This window comes from Brienomyrus brachyistius, chromosome 15, assembly GCF_023856365.1.
Source record: "Brienomyrus brachyistius isolate T26 chromosome 15, BBRACH_0.4, whole genome shotgun sequence".
In the NCBI taxonomy this organism is placed as follows: domain Eukaryota; kingdom Metazoa; phylum Chordata; class Actinopteri; order Osteoglossiformes; family Mormyridae; genus Brienomyrus; species Brienomyrus brachyistius.
The window spans coordinates 11,954,784-11,977,429 of NC_064547.1; the positions used below are offsets into that span (position 1 = coordinate 11,954,784).

At 42.3% G+C, this 22,646-nt stretch overlaps 2 protein-coding genes across 8 annotated transcripts in view; both read right to left on the bottom strand.

Moving 5' to 3' along the window:
• The window catches only part of LOC125708891 (microtubule-associated protein 4), a 63,038-nt gene extending 54,309 nt beyond the window's left edge, over positions 1-8,729 (bottom strand). For all 5 annotated transcript variants that reach the window (XM_048976798.1, XM_048976796.1, XM_048976795.1 and 2 more), the window contains exon 1: positions 8,601-8,729. The gene's annotated coding sequence lies outside the window, so the exon portion shown is untranslated. The remainder of the gene's footprint in view (positions 1-8,600) is intronic.
• A 2,684-nt stretch (positions 8,730-11,413) lies between these two features.
• Positions 11,414-22,646, bottom strand: part of kcnh2b (potassium voltage-gated channel, subfamily H (eag-related), member 2b) — a 133,556-nt gene continuing 122,323 nt past the window's right edge. For all 3 annotated transcript variants that reach the window (XM_048976800.1, XM_048976801.1, XM_048976799.1), the window contains 7 exons: positions 21,846-22,098; positions 20,049-20,242; positions 18,362-18,464; positions 17,935-18,225; positions 17,296-17,482; positions 15,850-16,039; positions 11,414-15,361 (listed from right to left, as the gene is read on the bottom strand). In XM_048976800.1, the coding sequence (XP_048832757.1) occupies positions 15,089-15,361; positions 15,850-16,039; positions 17,296-17,482; positions 17,935-18,225; positions 18,362-18,464; positions 20,049-20,242; positions 21,846-22,098 (1,491 nt within the window). In that variant the 3' untranslated portion in view covers positions 11,414-15,088. The remainder of the gene's footprint in view (positions 15,362-15,849; positions 16,040-17,295; positions 17,483-17,934; positions 18,226-18,361; positions 18,465-20,048; positions 20,243-21,845; positions 22,099-22,646) is intronic.

Consider the following 22,646-nt stretch of genomic DNA (forward strand, 5'->3'; position numbering starts at 1 on the left):
ATGGGGGGCCAGCCCATCGCAGGGCACACTCACACACCATTCACTCACACATGCACACCTACGGGCAATTCAGCAACTCCAATTAGCCTCAGCATGTTTTTGGACTGTGGGGGGAAACCGGAGTACCCGGAGGAAACCCCACGACGACATGGGGAGAACATGCAAACTCCGCACACATGTGACCCAGGCGGAGACTCGAACCCGGGTCCCAGAGGTGTGAGGCGACAGTGCTAACCACTGCACCACCATGCCGCCCCCGAAATAGTGACATGTTAGGTTTTTCTTATTTATTTATCCAACTGAATGTTGCAACTACATCATTTAGTCATCTTCATGTAGCCAAGACTTTGGTGATCAGATATCTGGGATCAAAACAAACTGCCACCATTGCTATGTACTTTTTAAAATGTTTCTGCAAATGTTCCAAACTGCATTTTGCAATGTCTATACTTTGATGTCAAATTACAAACTTCACATAAATCTGACATATTTACAAAGTACACTAAGATTAAGATGAGATGAATGCCAAAACAAATATATATAAGAAATAATTTGCCATGAATTAAGTTTATGATATTTAAAGAAATGTGTGATGATGCCCCAGTCAGTGAAAGTGTGTTCCCTACCTGTAGACCCCAGAGGGTTAAAGGTCTTACTCTGTTCTCCCAATCATACAGTGTTTATTGTCATACACACAGGAATATAACGGTAAACGCTGTTCTTTTCTTCTGGGAGACATTGCCATTCTGGATGCAGCCAAACATACAAAACAAAGTTTATTCTAATAATGTCTTGCATCCATGTTTACAACAATGACTGCATCCAAGTTGGACTGATTTTTTGTTATTAGGGCCTGTAGACTACATAGAAAAATTCAAAGATCCCAACTGACAATGTTTGTTCAGCAGGAGGCTGCCACAACACTGTTCCACTAGAGGTCTTCAAGGGGCTCAAAATATAAAAATCTCATGTACTGGACAACTGCAATGTAGCGGGAGGCTTACCCGCTGAGCGTGAGGTAAGGCACTGCTCTCGTGTGTCTGTCAGAGCCTCCACCGGCCGCTCATGCCGCACTGATGCTCGCCTTCTCCAGGCCGCCATCCCTCACTCCTTTTCCCCAAGTTTTAGGCTCCGCTGCCTGAATGAAACGGCAGATTCTCTCAAGAGGCCACTGCAGTCTCTGTGCTTAATCCCATTCGCCCCAACATGCCTGACCGATGATGCAGGACACATGATGAGCCCAGAGCGTGATGGCAGATTCTCATGCATGCAGGATGGCGGCGACCCATTAATCTGGGCTCTGCTATCGCTGCTGTGACCCAAGGCAATAACCACGCCCCTGGCCACACCGCCCTGGCCAGGCCCATGGCCACACATCCAACTGTAACTTATGAACAGACTACCATAAAGCCTACTACAATAAAAATTTGAGTTAAATACAATAGTTCATAATAACAAACACACACACTACTTGTGTGACGCTCTTGAAAACATTGCACGGCTTCAGTGGTTTGTCAGCTCAAGGTACAGTACAATACTGTATGTAGTCACTTTTATTATTACTGTATAATAATAATTATTATTATTATTATTACTTTTATTATGTACTGCATTATTATTTTTCCAACTTACTTGAAATTCAAGTTAAAGACTTAGGGAATAGATCTCTTTCGTATCCTGGGGGCTGCCTGTACCCAGTTTTAACTTAGTATCTAATATATCCCAGACCTTGACAAGCACTGTTTTTACAAGATAGCATTATTCGTGTCACATGGGGGTGGTCATAATGTTTTCACTCATCAGTGAATAAATATCTGTATGTAGTACAACTTTATAATATTTAATTATATGCAAACAATTTAGCTATGCAATGACTTTGGACCAAAGTCCTATGATACATGTCAATAAAAAAATCCTTCCTCGGCATCCTGACTGTTGTCAGCTGTTCAGAGAGGCAAGTTTGTTCACTGTAAAGCAGGGTTCCCCAATTCCAGTCCTGAAGGGCCAGAATCCAACACAGTTCGCAGAATTCCCTGCTCAGACACTCTACTAAACTTGGTAATTAGCTGATTAAGAAGTACCTGAGCAGGGAAATCTGCAAACTGTGTTGGATTCTGGCCCTTCAGGACTGGAATTGGGAATCCTGACTGTACAGGGTGTGAGCGGCAGGGCTCTGAATCTAAAGAATAAGCTGAAAATAATAATTAACAGGGCTCAGCATTCATCGGCACTTACACATATAATTGCTCATTTACCTACTTCTCATTTACTGTACAGTATTTCCCAGAACCTTCTGTACTGCACCCAAACTAACCACATCGCCCCCTACAGTACATACATTATCTACAGTCTATGGCAATGAAGGACTGCATGCTAGAAATGACAGACACTCAAACCCTGGACCCAGAGGTGTGAGAACAGTACTAACCACTACACCACTGTGCAACCCTATCAAGTAAATTATTTTTATTACTAACAAAATGGAACAAAAAGGCCCTTACACAGAACACAGAAAAAATAAATAGGTAAACAAACAAACAAAAATGGAAATATGCCTGCGGGAGCGATGCAAAACAGTTGAAATTGCCAAACTTGATCAGAGTACAATCAAGCAACCACTGAGGAAGATGGAAGAAGCAACTACAGAGAAGAACACAAACTGACTTCCAAAGTGTCAAATTAAAGAGGAGACTTCCAGAAACTCGCATTGTGCGTCAAATGCACAATCTGAATAGAATCTTTGGAAATACTAGTAGCAGTGTGGCACATGACTTTGCTATTGTCACAAAGGCTGAAACACAAACTCAACTCCATAAGGCACACAAACTAAAACATCGAGAATGAGCACGGACACATCTCAAGATTGATCTTACAAAGGTTTTGTGGACAGATGAGATGATACTGACTTTTGATAAACCAGATGAATGCGCCAATGGATAAACACCTTCTTCCAGTATCTACAAGGTGGAAGAGGAATAATGGTGTGGGCAGCAATTATCAGTGATGAATTTGTAGGACGTATCCGACTTAAAATTAAATTAACTATAAAATCTACTGCCAATTTCTAGAAGATACCTTCTTCAATCGGTGGTACAAGATGTATTCAGCAGCTTTCAAAAGGATTATGATATTCATGCAGGACATCATCAAAGTATTCTATAGATTGGGCAAGAATGGCTGGAAAGGTGAAGGTCCCTTCATCACCTGACTTAAACCCCATTGAAAAATACCAGGACTAAGTAAAGCGTGAGATTTTCCAAGGTAGCAAGCAGATCATGTCTCAGAGCAGCGTCTGGGAGGAGATCCTAGCTGCCTCAGCTAATATAGGATGTGATCGAATAGGATACTTCACTGTATCAATGGAAAACAGGCTCATGATGTTCATTAAGAAGAAAGGTGACTACACAGGACATTAGACCTTGTAAAATGGACTGTATAGAATGGTTTGTTATTCTCAATATAGGCTGAATAACTAAAATTGTTTTTATTATTATTTCTGTTGATAGAAAAGACAGAAAAACCCACATAGTTTCTGACCACCTAATTGTGCACAGTGATAATTACGTGTTTTTCTTTTATTGTCGATGTGAAAGAAAAATGTGGAATTTCCTCTCTAAATAAATTGGGCATAAAAAATCTTCTAAATTCACTTTTATAATCCTCCCTAGATTTTTCTGAAAATTAGCTCCAAGAATAATACTTCCCTAATAATCCTGCAGACAGTGTAGCACCAAAAGCCTAACCAAGGTTAGGTTTGGCAGAATGGGCCTGACTGTCTCCATAGCCATGTCTCTGTAGACCATCACAGGATGTTCATCAACAATTTTGATCAATACAGCCCAGTGCCAAATGGACTCCGGCTTATGGCTCAGACAGGAAGTAGCAGCAGAGCTGCAGAATCCGGAACCCAGTGTTATGTTGCACGGTACTAATATTTCGAGAAACGAGCACCTTATGGCAGATCGGAGGATATCTGTGGCTCAGTCCAGAAACTGTGCCATGCATAGTAACACAAGGATGACTGTAAAAAATAACTGCCCCCATGCCCTATGCCCGGTCATCAGAGACCCCAAAACTCCGAAGATCCTAACTTCATTATCACCTCATCCAAGTATTAAATAAGCCCGACCTTGTTTAGCTTCCGAGATCAGAGGAGATCGTATGCAGACTGGTATAGCCGTAAACTGAAGAAAAGCACTGCTGAAGTGTTGTTTTTTTCACCCATTTGACTATTGACCGAATTGTACTTAGGCTGTACACGCTGCCCAAACTGCTGCATAATGCCAGCCTGACAGAATCCCATAATACAGTACCAGCCTTGTACCATGGGGACAGAGAGCACTTTTAGTCAACGGACAATAATATATTATAAAGAATTCCACTCAGAAACAATACGGGAAGCAGGGGCACAGGAATCATGGAAACTAGGAGCGTGTCCCCTTCCCTGACCATCAAGGTAGATATTCGATCCATCACCAGATCCATGTATACTTTTCCAATAATTCACTCTTTTATTTACTCTACTTCTTTCCATGTTCGCATTTTCCCCCAACTACTTTAATTTCAATTCTAAAATGCACCGATAGTACAGCTGTGCAAATAGACATACAAAAAAGACAAATGAGAAGACGGTCCTCTTTATCTTCCCTTTTCCCTAGTGCAACAAAATGTAAATGTCAGTTTACCCAACACCATCACTGCAGGCCGATGTGACTGACTGAGTAAAAAATAAGTGCCGGTCCAGCAAACTGATTTGATGTTTGATGCACGCACTGCGCACAGGTTACAACACAACAAGGAACTAAAGTCAGCTGATGTGCAACACGGGAGGTTTACATAATCAAAATAATGGAAAAGATTCCACTCGAGTTCCGCACAAAATGATGGCACAATAAAGGATTTGTGCTATTAATAGGTACCTTATTAACAGATTAATACATAACACAAGTAATTTATAAATGGAAATTCACTTCTGCAAGCCATTGAAGTGAAAGTAGTAATAATGATTTTCAGTAGAATTTCCCCCCGATTCAGCTCATTTACTGAGAAAACTAGTAGTATTTTAAACCAGTAATACAGTAGCTTAAAAAAGTACTCATTTTTCTAGCAGTTACAATGATAAAAAATACTTTAGAATTCTTAGTCGACTATTTTCTACTGGATGGGATTTTCTTTTGCTTAGAGGATCATGAAACATTCATGGAAATGTGATGCTGAAACTGCATTTTGCATCGTACAGATGATTCTGTCCTCAGCTGAGAGGAGAGGCCTGCGACACAGAACGCAGTGAGTCAGCAGTCTACCGCACCCCTCCCGGCCCTCAGGAGGAGCTTCCTTACACCTATGCAGATGCTGCAGCCCTTGGGGTCACCAAGAGCACCAGCCAATCGCATTGCTGCACCCACACCCAATCCTCCTTCCTCACCACCTGGGTGTCCTACACATAATAGATGTGCATGAAAAGCTGGGGAGGAAAAGCTACCAAATATGCTTCCTGTTTTCCAGGGTTTTATAGTCTTCACACAACAGCAATAAACAGGACTGCAGTCATATTGACAGATACACAGAAAACCATGGTCTATTTTAATATTACTGAAGGATTCAAAATACTGAAAATACAGAAAAAAAAACGCTTCATGAAACATGAACACCTGCCAACCGCTTGGCACGTTGCCATGAACTCGTGAAGTTAAATTAAGAAAGGATACAAGCTACTTTAATCCAGCATGACAGGTGATTCAGTTCCAGGTAATTCCACCCATACACTCCTCCACCAATAAAACCAGACAGACAGCCAGAAGGAAAAAGAATCAATTCATATAGAAAGAAGGTAGGTCAAGGCAATCTGAAAGGCATTTAGTTTACCAGAACAAATGCAAAATTGGAGCATACCAAAAAGGAGATCAGACATTTTTTCTAACCTATGTTTTGGTTCCACCCGAGTGTGATGTTGTTACTTGATCTTCCGAGCCATGTGGGTTCACAGACAGGTATATTTACCTCTCACCCTCTGTGGAACTGAAGAATACCCACGTTGGAATTCTCTCGTTCCCGTATTCTTCTGAAGAAGACCTCGCCACTTAGCTCAGAAAGCCTTCATTGAGTGCATTTCATTTGAAGCTACCGAGAACTGAGAGGACCTACATGCAAGCTTCATCCTTAGCCCCTGGAATCATAACATAACTATACAACAGCAATCCTAAAAACAAGACAGTGTGTAAACTTTTTACAGCTACAGATTACCATACATTTTCATTGGTGCTCAAATAATTAGCCTGGCCAGCTAATGTTTATAATGCCCAGAACACTGTGAAACTTAAGTATGCTTAGACATATATCTTTGGATACTGTACTGGAGACAGAAGAGAAGTGCCTTATTCAGGACTAATCCAGCAGTGTCACATCTTGACTAGAACAGGCAAACACCAGATCGTAAACCCTCCCCATTCTTAGCTTATATGCTATATGGTGACTCTGTGCCTATTTCATACGCCTTGAGCTCAGATCACAACCTGTGCTCCAACAGTGCAAATCATCAATGACATAAGCATTCAAGACTCAAATTCTCCAAACACGCTACAGCATTTGAAAGAATCGACATTGTTTCTGTTTCTGACTTTAATCCTGTTTATTACGATACATTTTATACATTTGCGCAATTGTATCTTGGGGATATTTACAATATTGCGTCACACTAAATTTATTGCACGACTGTTGTGTATGTGTGAGATCGGTGGCATGCAGACACTCCTCTTCTCCAGGAACGTCTGGAAGTGCCAGAAAACTGCATCTCCTCCCCAACTCTCCCTAAAATTGTGTCTCAGCGCAATACCTCTATGATTTTTCAATGAACGATTGTTTCAAAGGTGGGGTGTCTGAGCAGGCACTCTTCCCTACTGCAGAAATATTAATTTCCCCCTGTGGACCAATAAATTTTATGTACCTATCAACCTAACCACACATTCAGACAGTAAAGCATAGGAATACTACTCGCAATGCCTTAAACAAGACTCAACTATAATTCCTACACTCTCAAAATTTCAGGTTCTTAAACACAGAAGCCTGTCCTTGTCCATTTACATTTAATTTAAGGGAATCTTTTTCACATGTTCTGCTTGGGTCAGGTACGGTGTTAGAAAAAAAGGGTACAGGTTTGTTCCCCAAGTTACAAACAATACTAATGTATCCCCAATGGTACAAAAATGTTCCTCAGAATCCATACCTATACCTTAAAATGTATGTTTGTATGTTAGGAGACAACTGGCAGACTGTTCAGGGTACAGCCCCGGTGACAAGTAATTGTACCCTGAAAACTACAAATTGGAACTTTTTTTCTGACAGCACGGATTTATACAAGAATCGCTAATTCATGTATATTTGTAATGCCAGTTTTAGTCTAGTTGGCTCTACATCGCATCTTTGCCACAACATATGATAAACATAAAGAAACCAGAATCAAACCTGGGCATGGAAGAAATTTGAGTTCTGAGCTGGAATCTGAAGGAACAAGTCCGTATATCTCCCCACGGGGATCAATAAAGTATCAATTAATATTATTTTTATTATAATTATATTGTCTGCCGTGCTGTGGGGATGCAGGACACTGTACTCCAAAGCACCCACACCTGATTCATACTTTTTCCAGCAAAGGGGGAAATCCCACTAAATTCGAATAGGGAACCTTGCAGAGAGAAGGTGGAAACGAAAAGCAGACTCATTCATATTACCTGCTTGTGGTGCCATCACTCATCGTGACTCAGTGTGTGTGTGTGTGTGTGTGTGTGTGTGTGTGTGTGTGTGTGTGTGTGTGTGTGTGTGTGTGTGTGTGTGTGTGTGTGTGTGTGTGTGTGTGTGCATTAATATTGCATCGTCCTCCATAACACCATGATGTGGAACGAAGCCCTGGTTGCTGTCAACGCCGATAAACTAGGAGTGCGTGAACAAGTCGGGGACAAAGAGACACAGATAAACGGCAAAGTGAAAGTGCCTGAGAGAAATTGTCCTGGGTCTGCTGATGCACGGAAAAGCTGAAGTCGTATTCAAGCAGACATCGAAGGCCTTACATGTTTCACTTTAAAGAGAAGGGAAAGTGTTGCGGGCAAACGGGACCTGTTTTCAGCGTGGTTTAAAATGAACTGTAGATAATTAACGTGCTGAGGGACGACTGCAACACCGTTTCCTAATTTAACTCTGCAACTGTTACATTAGGTTTCTTATGCGCGTTCATTTTTTAACGCACGGTATCAGCCCGGACGCTTTCGCCGGACATCTGTCAATAAGCCGCGGCCCGATAAAAAGTCCGCAGGAGATAAACCTCTGCCCAGTTGTCCACCCACGCCGCCCTAAAAGCAGACAAGCTTTTTTTTACAGGGCTCAGGGCGACTTAGGGGACAGACAGGGGCAGACGGGCTTACGCAAGCCGTAAAAGAAGTGCCACTTTAAAGAGTGCCTGAGGTCGGCGCTGGACCGGCGCTCCGTAGACACATTCGTTCCCAAATCTGTCACTGTCACTGGCGTGCGTGTCCCCGGCCCGTCTTACCGACCCCGCTTTTAGGTGCCCCTCTTCCAAAACGCGGCCTGTTTTGTAGAGAATGACTCACCGTCTACTTTTGACAGTTTGTCGGGAGTCTTTATCCGACGTTGGCAGTGCGCTGATCCTCCCTTACTTACTGCGGTGGTGTGCGACCACGGAGTGACACTGGCATCCACTTCCCCGCCTCCCGCTCCACGCACTTTCACGGACTGTAAATGACTCCGGCCTATCACAGCTCAAGAAGGAAAACAGACGGCCAAATACACCAATCACCATAAAGCACGAGAGCCCGGACGGCCAGGGACTTCCAATCGCATTTCAGGATTCTGTTCTGACGCCTTCCAAACTTCCTTGCCATGATCCCTGCAGCGAATATAATTTTGATGGACATCAGTAGCACGCAAATGAACAGGTTTACTTCCTTTTAAGGGACAGTATTTGTCCAATAGTTGCTTAGAGCGGTTACGCCAATAGGTACGTTTTATATGCCCTAAGGGGAGCCAGTGGTTCTGACATTATGCTGCGAAAACCTCTGAACGGCCCACTATGGACTTACACTTAGTACGTTGAACAAGTATTGTCACCATTTACATGGTTTCCAACTCTCACGCATCTGGCTTTCAAACTCTCAAGTTCACGCAAGAAATCATTATAGTAAATCTCTATTATTCCATTATAGTCCAAAAATTAGCTATACATCAAACCCGTTGAGTTTAAATTCTGCAGACTATTACAAGGTATTAAAACTGTCACATACATGTAAATGCGTGTGCAAATTTGTCTGAGATTGAAAATCTCACTCCAGCCAGCTGACCAAAACTGGCAACCCTGATTTATCAGTGAACCAATAAGAAAATAAGTACTAAGATAAATTACTGAGGAGCCTAATAAGTACAAGTACACAAACTGATGAATATAAAGAATTTGTATAGTTCGGTCATTTATCAAAATTAGGAATATTTTATCTTACATTTCTTACCAACAGGAACACAGAAATTACCATAACAAGTAAACAATTTAAACTATGACTAATCGAAAGAATAATAAAATGTTCGAAACGCCAAAATACTTGTAAGATTATATTCTGTCCTGAGCAATAGGTGACTGAGTGTTGACAGAGAGCCCAACGTGTATGATTTACACCTGCAGTTTTCAGGATTACATTTCCCAGCTCCGGATGCTTCAAATGGATTATAAAAATTAAACGAAAAACTAGAATGGTTATTGTGCCTACTTGAGAAAAAAAGGGGGAAATCTGACAGATCTACAAAGTCGAAGTATACGCTCACTCGCTTTTCCAAGGAACAGAAACACTTAAAAGTGAATGTCGATTTGCCCTTCGTAAAAGTTCATATTGATCGTTATAAAGTACGGCAGTGGAAACTGGAATAAGCGATTGCTCATAACATAGCCAAATGAGATTGCAATGAAGGATAATGACCTGGGTCATATAATAGGTCAAGAAAATGTATTTCTGACTAACATCTCTTATCCCGCAATATATATAATTTATTATTTAAAGACACTTCAAAAACAGTCTCCAGCTTCCCTGTGAGATCTTCGTTTGAAAGCGCGAAGTGTGTATGATCAGAACATAGCAGCTTAGTTATTCTTTAACTCGGAAAGATTAATTGTATGTCTGTTTAGAGATAACAAATCACTGCATTGTCCTCACATCCTTAGTAGGTATATATTTACACCTGAGTTAATTATCCAGAGCTTGAAATCTGATGGATCAATATATGATTATATAAATATAAAACACAAAACTACATATAAAAAGTTACGAGGAGAATCAGCAGCGCACGATGTGTTTCAAGGCACCCGAGGTAACACCGCCCTCTAGTGTGAGCATGGTTTACGGGGCGAAAAACATTATTAAGCTAATGTCGTCATCTCCCCAAACTTCCATGGCTGATATACTTTAGGATTTGTGGAGATGGATTCTTTTCAGTTAAAAAAAAAATCGTTCTTAAATTAGTTTACTTCTGGGCAGGGTCCTTTGGATATTTTATTGTCGGGCTAGGGCTAATCCTTTTTATGTTTAATAAAAATAGGTTTTAGTTTTAAAAACAGTATTCGTTGTATTGTATATAGGCTAGTTTAAACTGATCGCAGATTTTTTTTTCTTTTATTTATTTTTTTAACTGATTTATATATTGTTCAAAATACTATGTGTATAAAATATAACGACATAGGCCTATAAAATGCTTGTAAAAATATACTGTTCATTACCTTATATTGGTTTCAGATATTGTGCAGGGGGACATAATTATGAAATGTGAGGGGGACACGTCCCCTTATATTAAGCGTTACCGTTCAATCTTGATCATAGTTAAAGTCGGATTTATTTACTGTACAAAAGAAACGACATTCCAGTTTACAGTCATCCATCCATCCATTCATTTTCCAAACCGCTTATCCTACTGCGTCGCGGGGGGTCCTGGTGTCGTCTCTTCGGTTAGTTTTCGACTTTGCCTCTCATCTTGATATTTGAATTTTGGTGTTAGAGCTCTGGAGAAGTTCCGGATATCCATCGTTGGCCATTACCCCTTGTTTCACCTCAGATGCCGTTGTCTCCAGACCTCTTCCATAACTGCCCTGCGGACTCCACTCTGCGATATATCAACCACGATCGTGATCGGCTTATTGGAGTAAGGTAATGTGAAACTCAGTATAATATAAAGTACGGAGTTAAGTTAATTTTATGAATGCTCTTCACCGGTGTTTCGTATGGGTGTGACTGACATCCGTATACTTTACAATAATGTATTGTTTTTTTCAGGGGAAAATAATTACAACAAATTAGTAATAACAGTAAGATAATAGTAAAAAATGATCGCGAGTAAAATAAGCACATAACTCAAGACAGTTTATATATTTGCTTTCAAAGAGGTTTATTGAAGGAAAAGTTGGACATTTCATCCGCTTATGGTACCATCACACAGACCCCGTAACTTATTTCCTCCAATTCACTGGTGCTTGATATAAACATGGCTATAGAATTAATTCTTCTTGAGGTGTTGGGCTCACTGTTGTTCTTCAGGTCTCCTTCTGGCATGTTAGTATGCATTTGCTGCTTTCTGACACAGCAGGTTAACGTGTGCCTCAGACAATCCAGAAACCAGTGGCCCAGAGCGATCTCGTCCCTCTGTTTTCAGTGCAGCATGCAAATAAAATGTGCACAACGTTGATTTTTTTTAAATCTCATCTTCATTATTTTGATCGTCACCATCACCATTATTATTAATATTAATATAATCATGAATATGATTGTTAAAAACTGGACAAACGTTTCTACAGTTTGCATTCTGGAGCATGCCACGGATATGACAGTTTCTGCATAGTACTGGCTACAAGAGTGCCAAGGCTGATTCCATTACAAGATTCTCATATACAGGGAAGAGGCAATAAAAAATCTAGTGTAGACTTATTTTAGGGAAAAATATTTGTCAGAGTATCTACAAATGCCAGACTTATGTCAGATACATCCATCGATATGAAAACAGTCTCGTCTACTGAGAGGCATCAGATTTAAATGACAATCTTCCAAACGTTAAAGGGTGCAGCATGCCTTTGTAGGAGGCAGTGTAACAATTATGTTACAGGTGATTTGTTGCAGATACCTGTACTAAGATGAAGACTAGGGGCTGGTATTAAGAAGCCGGACAACTTGTCAGATTTAAGGTGGTCTGGGGTAAATGTAAGTGAACATAGATAAAGTCGATTTAACCCGGGGTATCTTACATCTGACAAGTCATCTGGCTAAGCAAGAAACCCTGCTTTTTGTGAAACAGCTCCTAGGTTTTGTATGTTAAGGTGACAGACAGTACAGTTTTCAAATGCCTGAGCGAACAAGTTGAATGAATTGAGGAAGCAAAACACCCTCATGTAAGGAAACTTCAGAACAAAGCTACTTTTACAACAGGGGCCTGTATGAAGGTGGATTTCTTGCTGAACTGGATAGCTTGTGAGGTATTTGAGGTAACCCAGTTTAAATGGACTTTATCTTTGTTCACTCACATTTAGCCCAGACTGCCTTAAATCCAACAAATCATCGAGTTAAGCAAGAAATCATGCTTTATAATACAGGTCAGAGGTTATGTCAGAAATTAAGCAGAGACCAACAATGGAAAGCGGTTTCCCAACAATAGGGCAAGTATCAGAGTAGTGCAGAAAGGAAATGGACCTGAATCAGAGGAAACAAGACAATCTGATTCACAGGATAGGTTGAAGGTTGAAGTGGAAAGTGAAATCATCCCTCAGTTTGGCATTAGGGATAGAAAACTCCAAAGTGTTACTGTCATGTGCTTAAATGTTTTTTTTTCTTACAGACTGAAGCAGTATTGGTGTCTTTACATTAAGTACATATACACAGGTTAAAACACAGTTTGAGGACTGAGGTTTCTGTTAATTGGTAAAGCATGTTATACAGTGCTTCAGAAATCCATCTGACCCTCAGACATGGGTGAAACACTTGGCTTGCACTTTACACATGTCCATTGTGCAATACTACAGTACATTACTGGGGGTCGTTAATACCCCACCCCATCCTCTTTCAACACTAAAATCCATACCTGCCAAGTATAACTGAATCAGCTTTATGGGATTAACAGGTTGTGCTAATAATGCCTGTAAAGGTATGGTTAAAGTTTCTAAAAACACAAAATATGCTCAAATGAAAATAAATAGTTAAGCTCTACCTTGGAACTGGCAAGGTATTTGGAATTGTTGCAAGGGGCAGTGAAACTTAAGTCCAGGAGGGAATTGCAGGGTACTCTGTTATAAGTTCCAATAGACTTTTACTGATCAGTACCGATTGTGTAAACCACCTTTATTGTGGTCAAATGAAATCACAGACAAATTAAAACTGCAGTGGGTCTACAAGCAATGTGTTTAGTTTATAAACCGAGAGGCTGATTTTTGAACCATGTTTAGTTTTTTTTTTTTAATTAGGAAGTCAGTTGCTGTAAAATGAATAAGCTGACTCACTCAGGGGGCAGCCCTGTTCCTTCTGTGTCACCTTCACATCACCCAAAGAGTGTGATTATCCATCGAGGCTGTGCCCCTGACATTTGCCCTATGCTGCCTGGGATAGATGGGGAGGGACGATGCATTGTTAATTAATAAAATCTCTTCTGGAACAAAAACCTTCTGCCTGTCAGGACTGGAATTCGACAGTCCAGCTTTGGACCAATCAATGCTTATTTTTATAATGGACAAGCTGTGGATTTTCAGACTCATGTTCAGTCAACTTTGTAAAAATACATACTAATACACAGAAAAAAATATTCATAATTCCAATGGATTTTGGGGTTTGGCAAATATGTGGTCATACAGCAGATTGACAGCTCAACTTTTACCTTGTTACAGTTCATTACAAACTGAGGTGTGTAACTTGACCAAATGGAATCTCTGGTGAGGGTTAAGTCCATTTAAAAGCTGTTTTGTCATGTTTTCACTACACAGAAATGGATTTGGGAAAGGATCCACATATTCATCCATCAGAAGAGAAATCCTTATATTTTTCTTTGCGACAGAAGAATACGTGTTGGTTACTGAAGGAGATACAAGACCCAAGAAATAAAAAACAGACAATAAATACCTTCATTTCATTGTGCAACGCAGTACATTACAATCAACCATCTTTCAAAGTACAACCTGCCATCCACTCACCAAGATGAACACCAGAGGAGTTCTGCTATGCCACCTCTGAAGGAGAAGGACCACCTGCCCAAGAGAATGGATCAAGAAGACATGGAAGGTGATTAACAGAAAACTATGGACTTCATGAGCAAGAACTCTTTCTCTATACATTATATTGCTGTAGTGGGATCCAACGTATCACCACGCAAATGAATTGTGATCCACAGGCCATAGCAAACTACAGCATACCTTTGGACTGAAAATCGATGCACTCCTGTAATAATTTAACAATTCTCTTGTTGAATTTGCATATTGTTCGAGGATTCTGTCATTCAAAATCTGTACAAGGTTTATTTTAAGAATGTGATATGTTCACCAGTAATTAATGGCTTTGAACACCCCACTCCCCCACAGCAACAGTTAAAACCCACATTCCATCTTGTGGATGCACTTTGGGAAATGACTCCAGGGGGGGCAGCAGCCACACATCTGTTAGGCCAGCTAACGCAGAAGTTCACTAACAATGTCAGGAAGCAACGTGGACGAGAGGTGGGCTGAGCGCCTACGCTGTGCATGTCTGTCTCGTTGTTCCGACGCCAGTTTCAGCAGTAAAGGGAAAGTTCATCCAGTGTAGCCTTTCGCTTCACTGCACTCTTTGCAGTGTCTCGACCTGCTATGGAGGACGAAGAGCCGGAGATGGAGATGGGCCTAAACTCTAATCTCCAGTGGTTCCTCAGATCAGCCAAGAAGAGGGGTTGGCAGGATAGTGTGGTGCAGGTAGGTGGGAAGCACCCTAGGAAACTCCCACAGCTGATGGAAATGCAAGTAGGAAGTGGTGAGCACTGGTGGTCTCCTCCTTGACGTGGAGGGACTACAGGGAAGACCTGGATGAGATGCTCCAAGGAGGGCCTAGCTCCCTGGGTCAGAGATGTGCCTCTGCGGCGTCCGTGAATCCAGAGCCACCTGCTGCCCCGGCAGCGACAGCCTCCGCTGTGCCTCAGGGTCCACCACGGGGGTCCCTGTTATCCCGTCCATCCAGTACTGGGGACCGGCCAGGCCAGAGAGCCCTGCCTCCTGGTTGAGGGCGGCCGGTGGGGAACCCAGGGGTTGAGGCTCTACCGTACTTTTCTGGGACTCGCACAACCTGGAAGATGATTCCTCAGACCTCTGAGAGATCAGGATCTGGGGAGAAGACATCACAGTTGAGAGGAAGGTCAGTAGCGCCACGGAATTTGATATGTCAGAAAACAAAGACTTGGAGTTCGAGTTCTCAGTACTTTGGCTCCTCATCAGTCTAAAACTAAACTGGAGAGACCTACAACCGCAATAAATTCAATCATAAAGGCGTTAGTCCCTTGAAATAAGTGTACAAAAGGTGCAAAGAACTACCCCTCATGATCTCATTGCAATGTGATGCTGCTCTTTTCTAGTACTTTAACCAGGGATGATTCCAGGATTTGAAACTTTCAATTAATAGAAATATGGGACGAAAATACAGAACAAATCAGTTAATGGAAAAATAAATTTTCAGGGGCCTGAGACAAAAAAAAATCTGTAATTATTATGGTAACTAGTGGGGAGAACTGAAAACACGGCCTGGGTCTGGAATCAAGGTCCAGATTTTAAGACTGATTGCTGCTATCAGACCACATGACCTCTTGCTGTTTCACCTGTGAGAGCGACTGCAGGGTGTCGGGCTCCAGTGGGGGGACCGGCTGCACCAGCCTTTCCCCGGGACCAGAGCAGGGCGACGGCTGCGGGGGGGACGTCACCGTACTGTAGGCAGGGGGCACCAGGACCATCTGCCTTTGCAGCAACTGCATGATGGTGCTGATGTCGGTGGACATGCGTATCTCAAGCCTGCGGGTACAAGCAGACGGCTCAGACCCCCGCCTTTCTCACCATGCGTCCGCGCGAAGGTCATTGGGCCCAGAAGACACCCTCCTCCTTGATTTAAATGTGCAGGATATTTGTGAGGAACTACAGGGGTGCTGTATTGATCTGATGTCAGCTTCTAGCAGATACATCACGGGATAGATTGTACTTTTTATGGACGAGTGGAAAATACTGGTTTCAAAGGTATTTAAAATGAATAGTGCAGCAAATGACTGGACAGAACACAGCACTGCCTCTCTGTACTCTCCGGATGGAAGAGTCTTAATTTAAGATTACAGAAAAATCAACCTACTGTAGAAGGATGTCAGATAATAGAAAATAACACAAATGTTGCAGATGGAGGGACACAAGGAGCGACATTAAGTTAAGGTTAACCAGTCTTTATGCTGAGGCTCCTGGGTCATCTTTATTTTCCATCCTTTTAATCAGGCTCATACAAGGTCTCACACAGCAGTTTGGTTGGCACTAGAGGTGGAAATTTCAGATCCATAACGTTGAAATCCAGACCAAGACTTTGTTCCAACCAACCAGCATGTAGTACTCCGGTTGAAATTAAATCTTGGTCTGTATTTGAACTTTCTAGACATGAACTTTCCACCTCTGGCCAGCACAATATAGGGATTATCTAGCACCATTATGCACTTAAGGCACAGTTTTTAACAGGCTCGGGCAGTAATACGGTAATACCACACTGTATATCATGGTGTTTCCGTTCAAAGCCCTGAAAATTTTACCAGGAAATATTGGAATAGCGTCGTTTTTAAAAATTCTGTCAGAATACCAGTTACCAAAATATAATGTCTGGCAGGTGCAGTAGTTTTAAGTAATAATATTACCGCTAGTGAAGAATGAGATGACAGATTTCTGGGACATGATTTGCGGGTATCAGGGTGCTGCTGCCCAATATGCAGGAGACTCCTACAATGTCAGGGAGGGGTGGGCTGTCTGCATTTCAGGTGAAGTACTTTCCTCAAGGTCCTTGTGAAGTTTTAGCTGACACCCTTCAATCTACAGGTCCCTACTGGCTCTTACTTTCCTGTTCTCCATACAGCAACAATGTTGGTCATGTTATTTTTGCTCATGCGCTAATCTCCTCATTCCCCAAAACGCCCCAAAAAAGTCTCGTGTGACCTGGCCAATGACAGATCCTGCGTTCAGAAGCTATAACTCTGTCTCAGTTCACGTGATTGGATGTTGCTGCACCGGCCATCTGCACCCACCTGTGCAGCTGTTTCTGCAGCAGCTCTAGCCGGTTCTCCACCTGGCTCCGCTGCCAGCGGGCCATGCCGTAGGTTGGTGTGGCCAATGTGGGAGAGGAGGCCGGACCAGACCGGGGCAGTTCCTGGTACTGCCGGCCGCGGCTGTCACCCCAGAAGCTGAAGATGTTAGACACTCCGGAAAATGCACCTAAGCAATGGCGAGGGAGAGAGAGAGAGAGAGAGAGAGAGAGAGAGAGAGAGAGAGAGAGACCCAGTTTTAATAGTGAAATTTAAAGTTCATAATTTTCTCCAGGGAGGGTCTTGATGCAACTGCATTCAATTATTATCTGATGCTTTATTCAGGGCAGCTAACATTTTTACCCCTTTGTACAGGTACAGATATTAATATCGCAGATAAAGTTACTCAAGGGTCCTTAGTATCATCAAAGACCTTTTACTGTGACCAGATACCTATGGCAAAATACTTTAACTTTAATATTAATAATAATGTAAAAGGGCACTTGATCTTATCCTTGCAAATGTGACATGCAGCTCATTCAGGGAATAATGCCCAGGTATAACTTTTTGTGGCCGATGAAGGCAAAGAGCAGGAATGGGTTTTAGAACCAGAGCAGCACAAGCAGGATGGACGTGACGCACCGGAGAGCGCATTGCAGGTGCTGCCAGTCTTAGGCTCCCCGTCCACCTCCAGAGCGTCGCTCACATTGACGTGTGTTCCCAGTTCCCTTGGCAACTCCAGGAGGGCGGAGGGAGGGGCGGGGCAGGTGAGAAATGACTCCTTCCCCTCTTCCACACTGGAGTGAGAAGACACGGAACTCCGTGGCCCCTCCCACTCTACCGTACAGCACTCTGTCTGGTTGCTGACGGCCTGCTTTCTTGCCCGGCGGACTGGTCTCTGAGACGTCTTGATCTCACCAACTTTCTCGTCATCTGAGGGAGGAATATTTCATCCAATTTACCCACCCATCCAATGTACATCTATGAAGGCGGGGCTTAAACTTGGTGACGGCCAATCCTGAAGGCCATGCGATCAGCCAAGGAAATGACCCGATGCCGTCATGGTAACCTTTTTCGGTCCTGCGCCGAAAGGACAGCTTCCGTCTGCGCAGCCGGTTGAAGCCGATGCAGTCCGACTCGTCGCTGCTCGGAGAGCCGGGAATCATATTAGTCTGGAAGAGAAAGAGACATTTGCCCAAATTCACACCCTGAGCGGCCTGTCGTAGGCAGAGACTTCACACCTTAATGCACATGCCTCCAGAAAAAGGTCAGTCACTGTATAAAGCGGCAGTTACTTTCATGCATGGATCAGGTTAAAAATGTAGTAATAAACAATCATAAAAAATTACCTACAGATATGTTAATGCAAACCACTAAACCGTTATTAATAAATACTTGTATTTTAAAGCAATGCAAGCCAAACGATACTGGATATTCAATGAGTGTTGTGATTTGATATACCAATCAGATGTAATTCAAGACGGTATATGTCACCCCATCAGCATCGGTCAAATCTCAACATGCATCACAAGGCATCACAAGTGTATTGGGAGGTTAGCAGGCTTCGACAGTTTAGAAGAAAACGAGGAGGCTAAGGATTACTCAAAACCAAACAGACAAGTGGGCATGACCTTTTGCCCCCCACCCCCAATCCCCATTTAGATGCATTCTGTGGTCTAATAACCATGTGGAAAACACATTTGATTTTAATTATGATATTTTTGGAATTATTGCGCACCACCATACCTAAGACAGCAATGATGAGCAAAACAAGCCATTAATGTCACTAAGGTTCATTTATTGGGTAGCCATTACAACCTGCCTATCCCCCTTCTTAGCCCAAAGAAAAGGCCCTTTGCAAAGGACAATTTTACCAACCATAACAAAGACAAATATATTAATTTGCTCGATTCAAGTATACTATAAATCCTTGTGTTATTAAATTTTTCATCCAGTTGCCCTGTGTAATGACCCAAATATAAGACTGGATGTTTTACTGGCTCGGTTCAGGTCAAATATCCCATTAAGATGTGGCAGCATGATCTGAAGAAGCTTTTTCAAGCAAGACACCTTAAAAATATACACTAACTGAAAACATTTTGTATAGACGAATGGACCAAAATACCTTCTCACCACTGTGCAGATTAGCAGCTACAGAAAGGGCTTGGTTACGGTTATTGCCAATAAAGGTTATTGCCAATGTTTAACCCAAAAATAAATCGCCTTTTTCCATCAATGCCTTTGATTGTTTGAACCATTTGTTCAATAAAGACATGGTAATAATAATAATAATCGATACTTTATTGATCCCCGTAGGGAAATTGTCTTTACGCCTCCCACAACTTGCTCTTTTTTCATAGAGGAAGTTGTCTGCGAAGGGCTGCCACCCCTAGCAGCGCCCAGGGAGCTGGGGGTTAAGGGCCTCGCTCAAGGACCCGCAGTCTGAGGCTGGGTTTGAACCTGCGACCTTCTGATTACAGGCACACAGGCTTAGCCCACAGAGCCCCCTAATGTAAAGTTTTGCAAGTGCTGTTTGTTAAATAAGCCTGTCACAAATCTTTGTCAAGGACATTGCAAGATTGTCCTTCCTAGGACCTGGTTCAGCAACCTTTAGGGTTCTGAAACCATAATGTTTAGCACTATGGCAACTGCTGTCCCTGACTATGGGATGTTTACAAACTGGAGGATGTATCCCACATGCGTAGACAGATCCATTACTCTACAAAATCAAAACAGACGAAGAGGAGAAGACTCACATCACGTAGGTCAAAGGTGATCTCCAGATTGCTCCAGAAGTGATCAGAGAACTCGGGGTACATGTCCAGCACCTCCAGAACGTCCTCACGGTGGATCTTGTGCAGGTCACAGTAGGTCAGTGCCCTCACGTCCGCCTTTGACTTCCCAGGTCGTGCGTAGAGGTTGATGGGTTCACCGAAGATGTCATTCTTGCCTGTGTACAGTGCATGAAAGGGACACAGGTTACTTCAACATTGAAGTCAAGACGGAGTGTCTAGTAGAATATGCTAATTTGTGACTTTATAGCAAGCAATTGAACTGTAACTTCAAGGGAACTGCTCCATATGCAGCATGGTATTGCATAGCATTGTCTGTAGCAAACCAAGCAGTGCATCACTCTGCAGAAGGTTTAGTGTAGACCATTTATTAAGGTAATGTAAGAATTACTCTATTGTAAAAGGGCAGAGTTGGGTAATTCAGGTCCAGAGAGTCAAAGTCCAGACCAAGATTTTGTTTTAACCAACCAATTGAGCATAAAGAGTCACAGTCACAGAGTATTCAACTGGTTGACTGAAACAAAATCCTGGTCTGGACTTTTACTCTCTGGACCTGAATTACTCAACTCTGAAAAAGGGAGTATGCAAAGCAGCAGTTGGGAAGAGCATCACCAAACCATCAAGTATTCACTACATTTCTCCTGTACTTTTTAACATATTGTTTTTGGCTACGTTCACATTTCCAGGCTAAACTGATTCAAATCTTATTTGTTGTCTTAATGTGACACAGATGTGATGTTTTCAGGGCTGCATGGACACAGAAGTCTTTTGATCTTTTCATATCAGATTGGAGTCACTTTTGCATTTGGTCCTAGATTGGATACATATTCAATTCATGGCCATGTCAGATGTATGAAAATGTTCATATTGGAATGACACAGATGTCTCATGGAAAAACATGCCAGTGTGCAAATTCATGCATTTTCGGAGGACAGATCCATTCACATTAATGTTAGATACAGGTCACTTGTAGTAATGATTGTGAGCCATCAAGATCCAATCTGAGCAAAAAGTCAGAACTGAACAATGAGGCTTATAATGTGAATGAAGCCTTTGCTTTGCATCTTATCCAAATTTTTAGTGTGTGTGATTTGCTGTACAATACAAATAAAATGGACTGTTGTTACACAATATGTCCAGCATGTGGCACTGTAAGCAAAGCCAAGCAGCGGCAGATGAACAACAATGCTAACACGGCTGCAGCAGCCTGGAGTACAGCAGTCGGCCACAATGCGTCACAGTGAAATGCAGAGTCTATCGTGTTTTCATTTTCACACAGATCAAACCGTCTGATCAGTCAGTATAGTCAATGATAACAGTGTACAGCACCATTGAAATGTACTCCATTAGCAAAACATGGAGTAAATATTCACAGTGTTTGTATGCCCAACACAGCTCACCAGCATTAACTAGTGAGAAATTAGACTTAATGCTTCAAACACGTACATTATTTCTTTTATCTAAATCAACATACGTTTGAGGGCCAGCCAGTCCCTGGAGCAATTGGGGTTAAGGGCCTCACTTAAGGGGCCCAATGGAAAAATCACTCGACCATCTCCAGGATTTGACTTACCAGTCACAGGCACAGTATATATATATAAAAAAAAAAAAAATTCTGCACAAGCACTATGCGATTATTCATGTCTGCAGTGGTGAGGTATGTTCAGTTTGTACCCTACAAAGGATTAATCATAAGCTTGCAAACATCAGAATCAAAAATAAACTGCCCAGCCTGCATAAACAGCTGGCCCATATCCTCACCCAAGATGGCCACCACCACGTCCTCGCGTAGGATCTCGATGGAGCCGCGGGAGATGAAGTAGAGGGCAGTGAGCACATCGCCAGCATGCACCAATGTGTCACCGGGCGGGGCGTGCGTGGTCTTGAAGCGCATGGCCAGGGCGCGCAGGCAGCCCTTGGAGGAGCCCTTAAAGGCCTTGCAGTTCTGCAGCAGTGTGCGGTTCAGGTGCAGGCAGATGTCGGCCTGCAGGCACTCGGGGAAGCCCTTCAGTACCTGAATGGCGCGGGGGACATCGTTCTCTCAGGTAGTGCTTAAGAAGCTGACGTTCTCAATGGCAACAAAATACCCAGAATCCTTTGGGTCTGTAGAGACATCTGATACCCGGGAAATATGGAGTAACTGTGAGGCAAACAACATCGGGGGAAATAATCATGATGCCTTTTTTCTCATGTGATGCCTCCCTCGGTCCCTCATGAGAGAGCCTTCTTCATTTGTGTGTTCCATTAAATTAATGTGTAGAGGTTTACGGTAGAATGCTGCATTGCAACGGCTCCCAGAACTGTTATATAAATTTTCCGATCATTTGCGATGACGGTCTTAATTTAATGTGGTTCAGCAGACAGCATGTCCCAGATAATGTGTATCGAGCGTGCATGTGGGGTGTCGGCAGAGCTGCACGTATTTCGATTACTTTTGTTTCCTGTTAAATATAAATGCCAGTGGTATTTGAGGAACATTTTACATAAGGCCATGTTTAGTTATTTATAAACACATTCATAATGCGATATAAACATGGCTATACATATGTATAAAAAGAAATT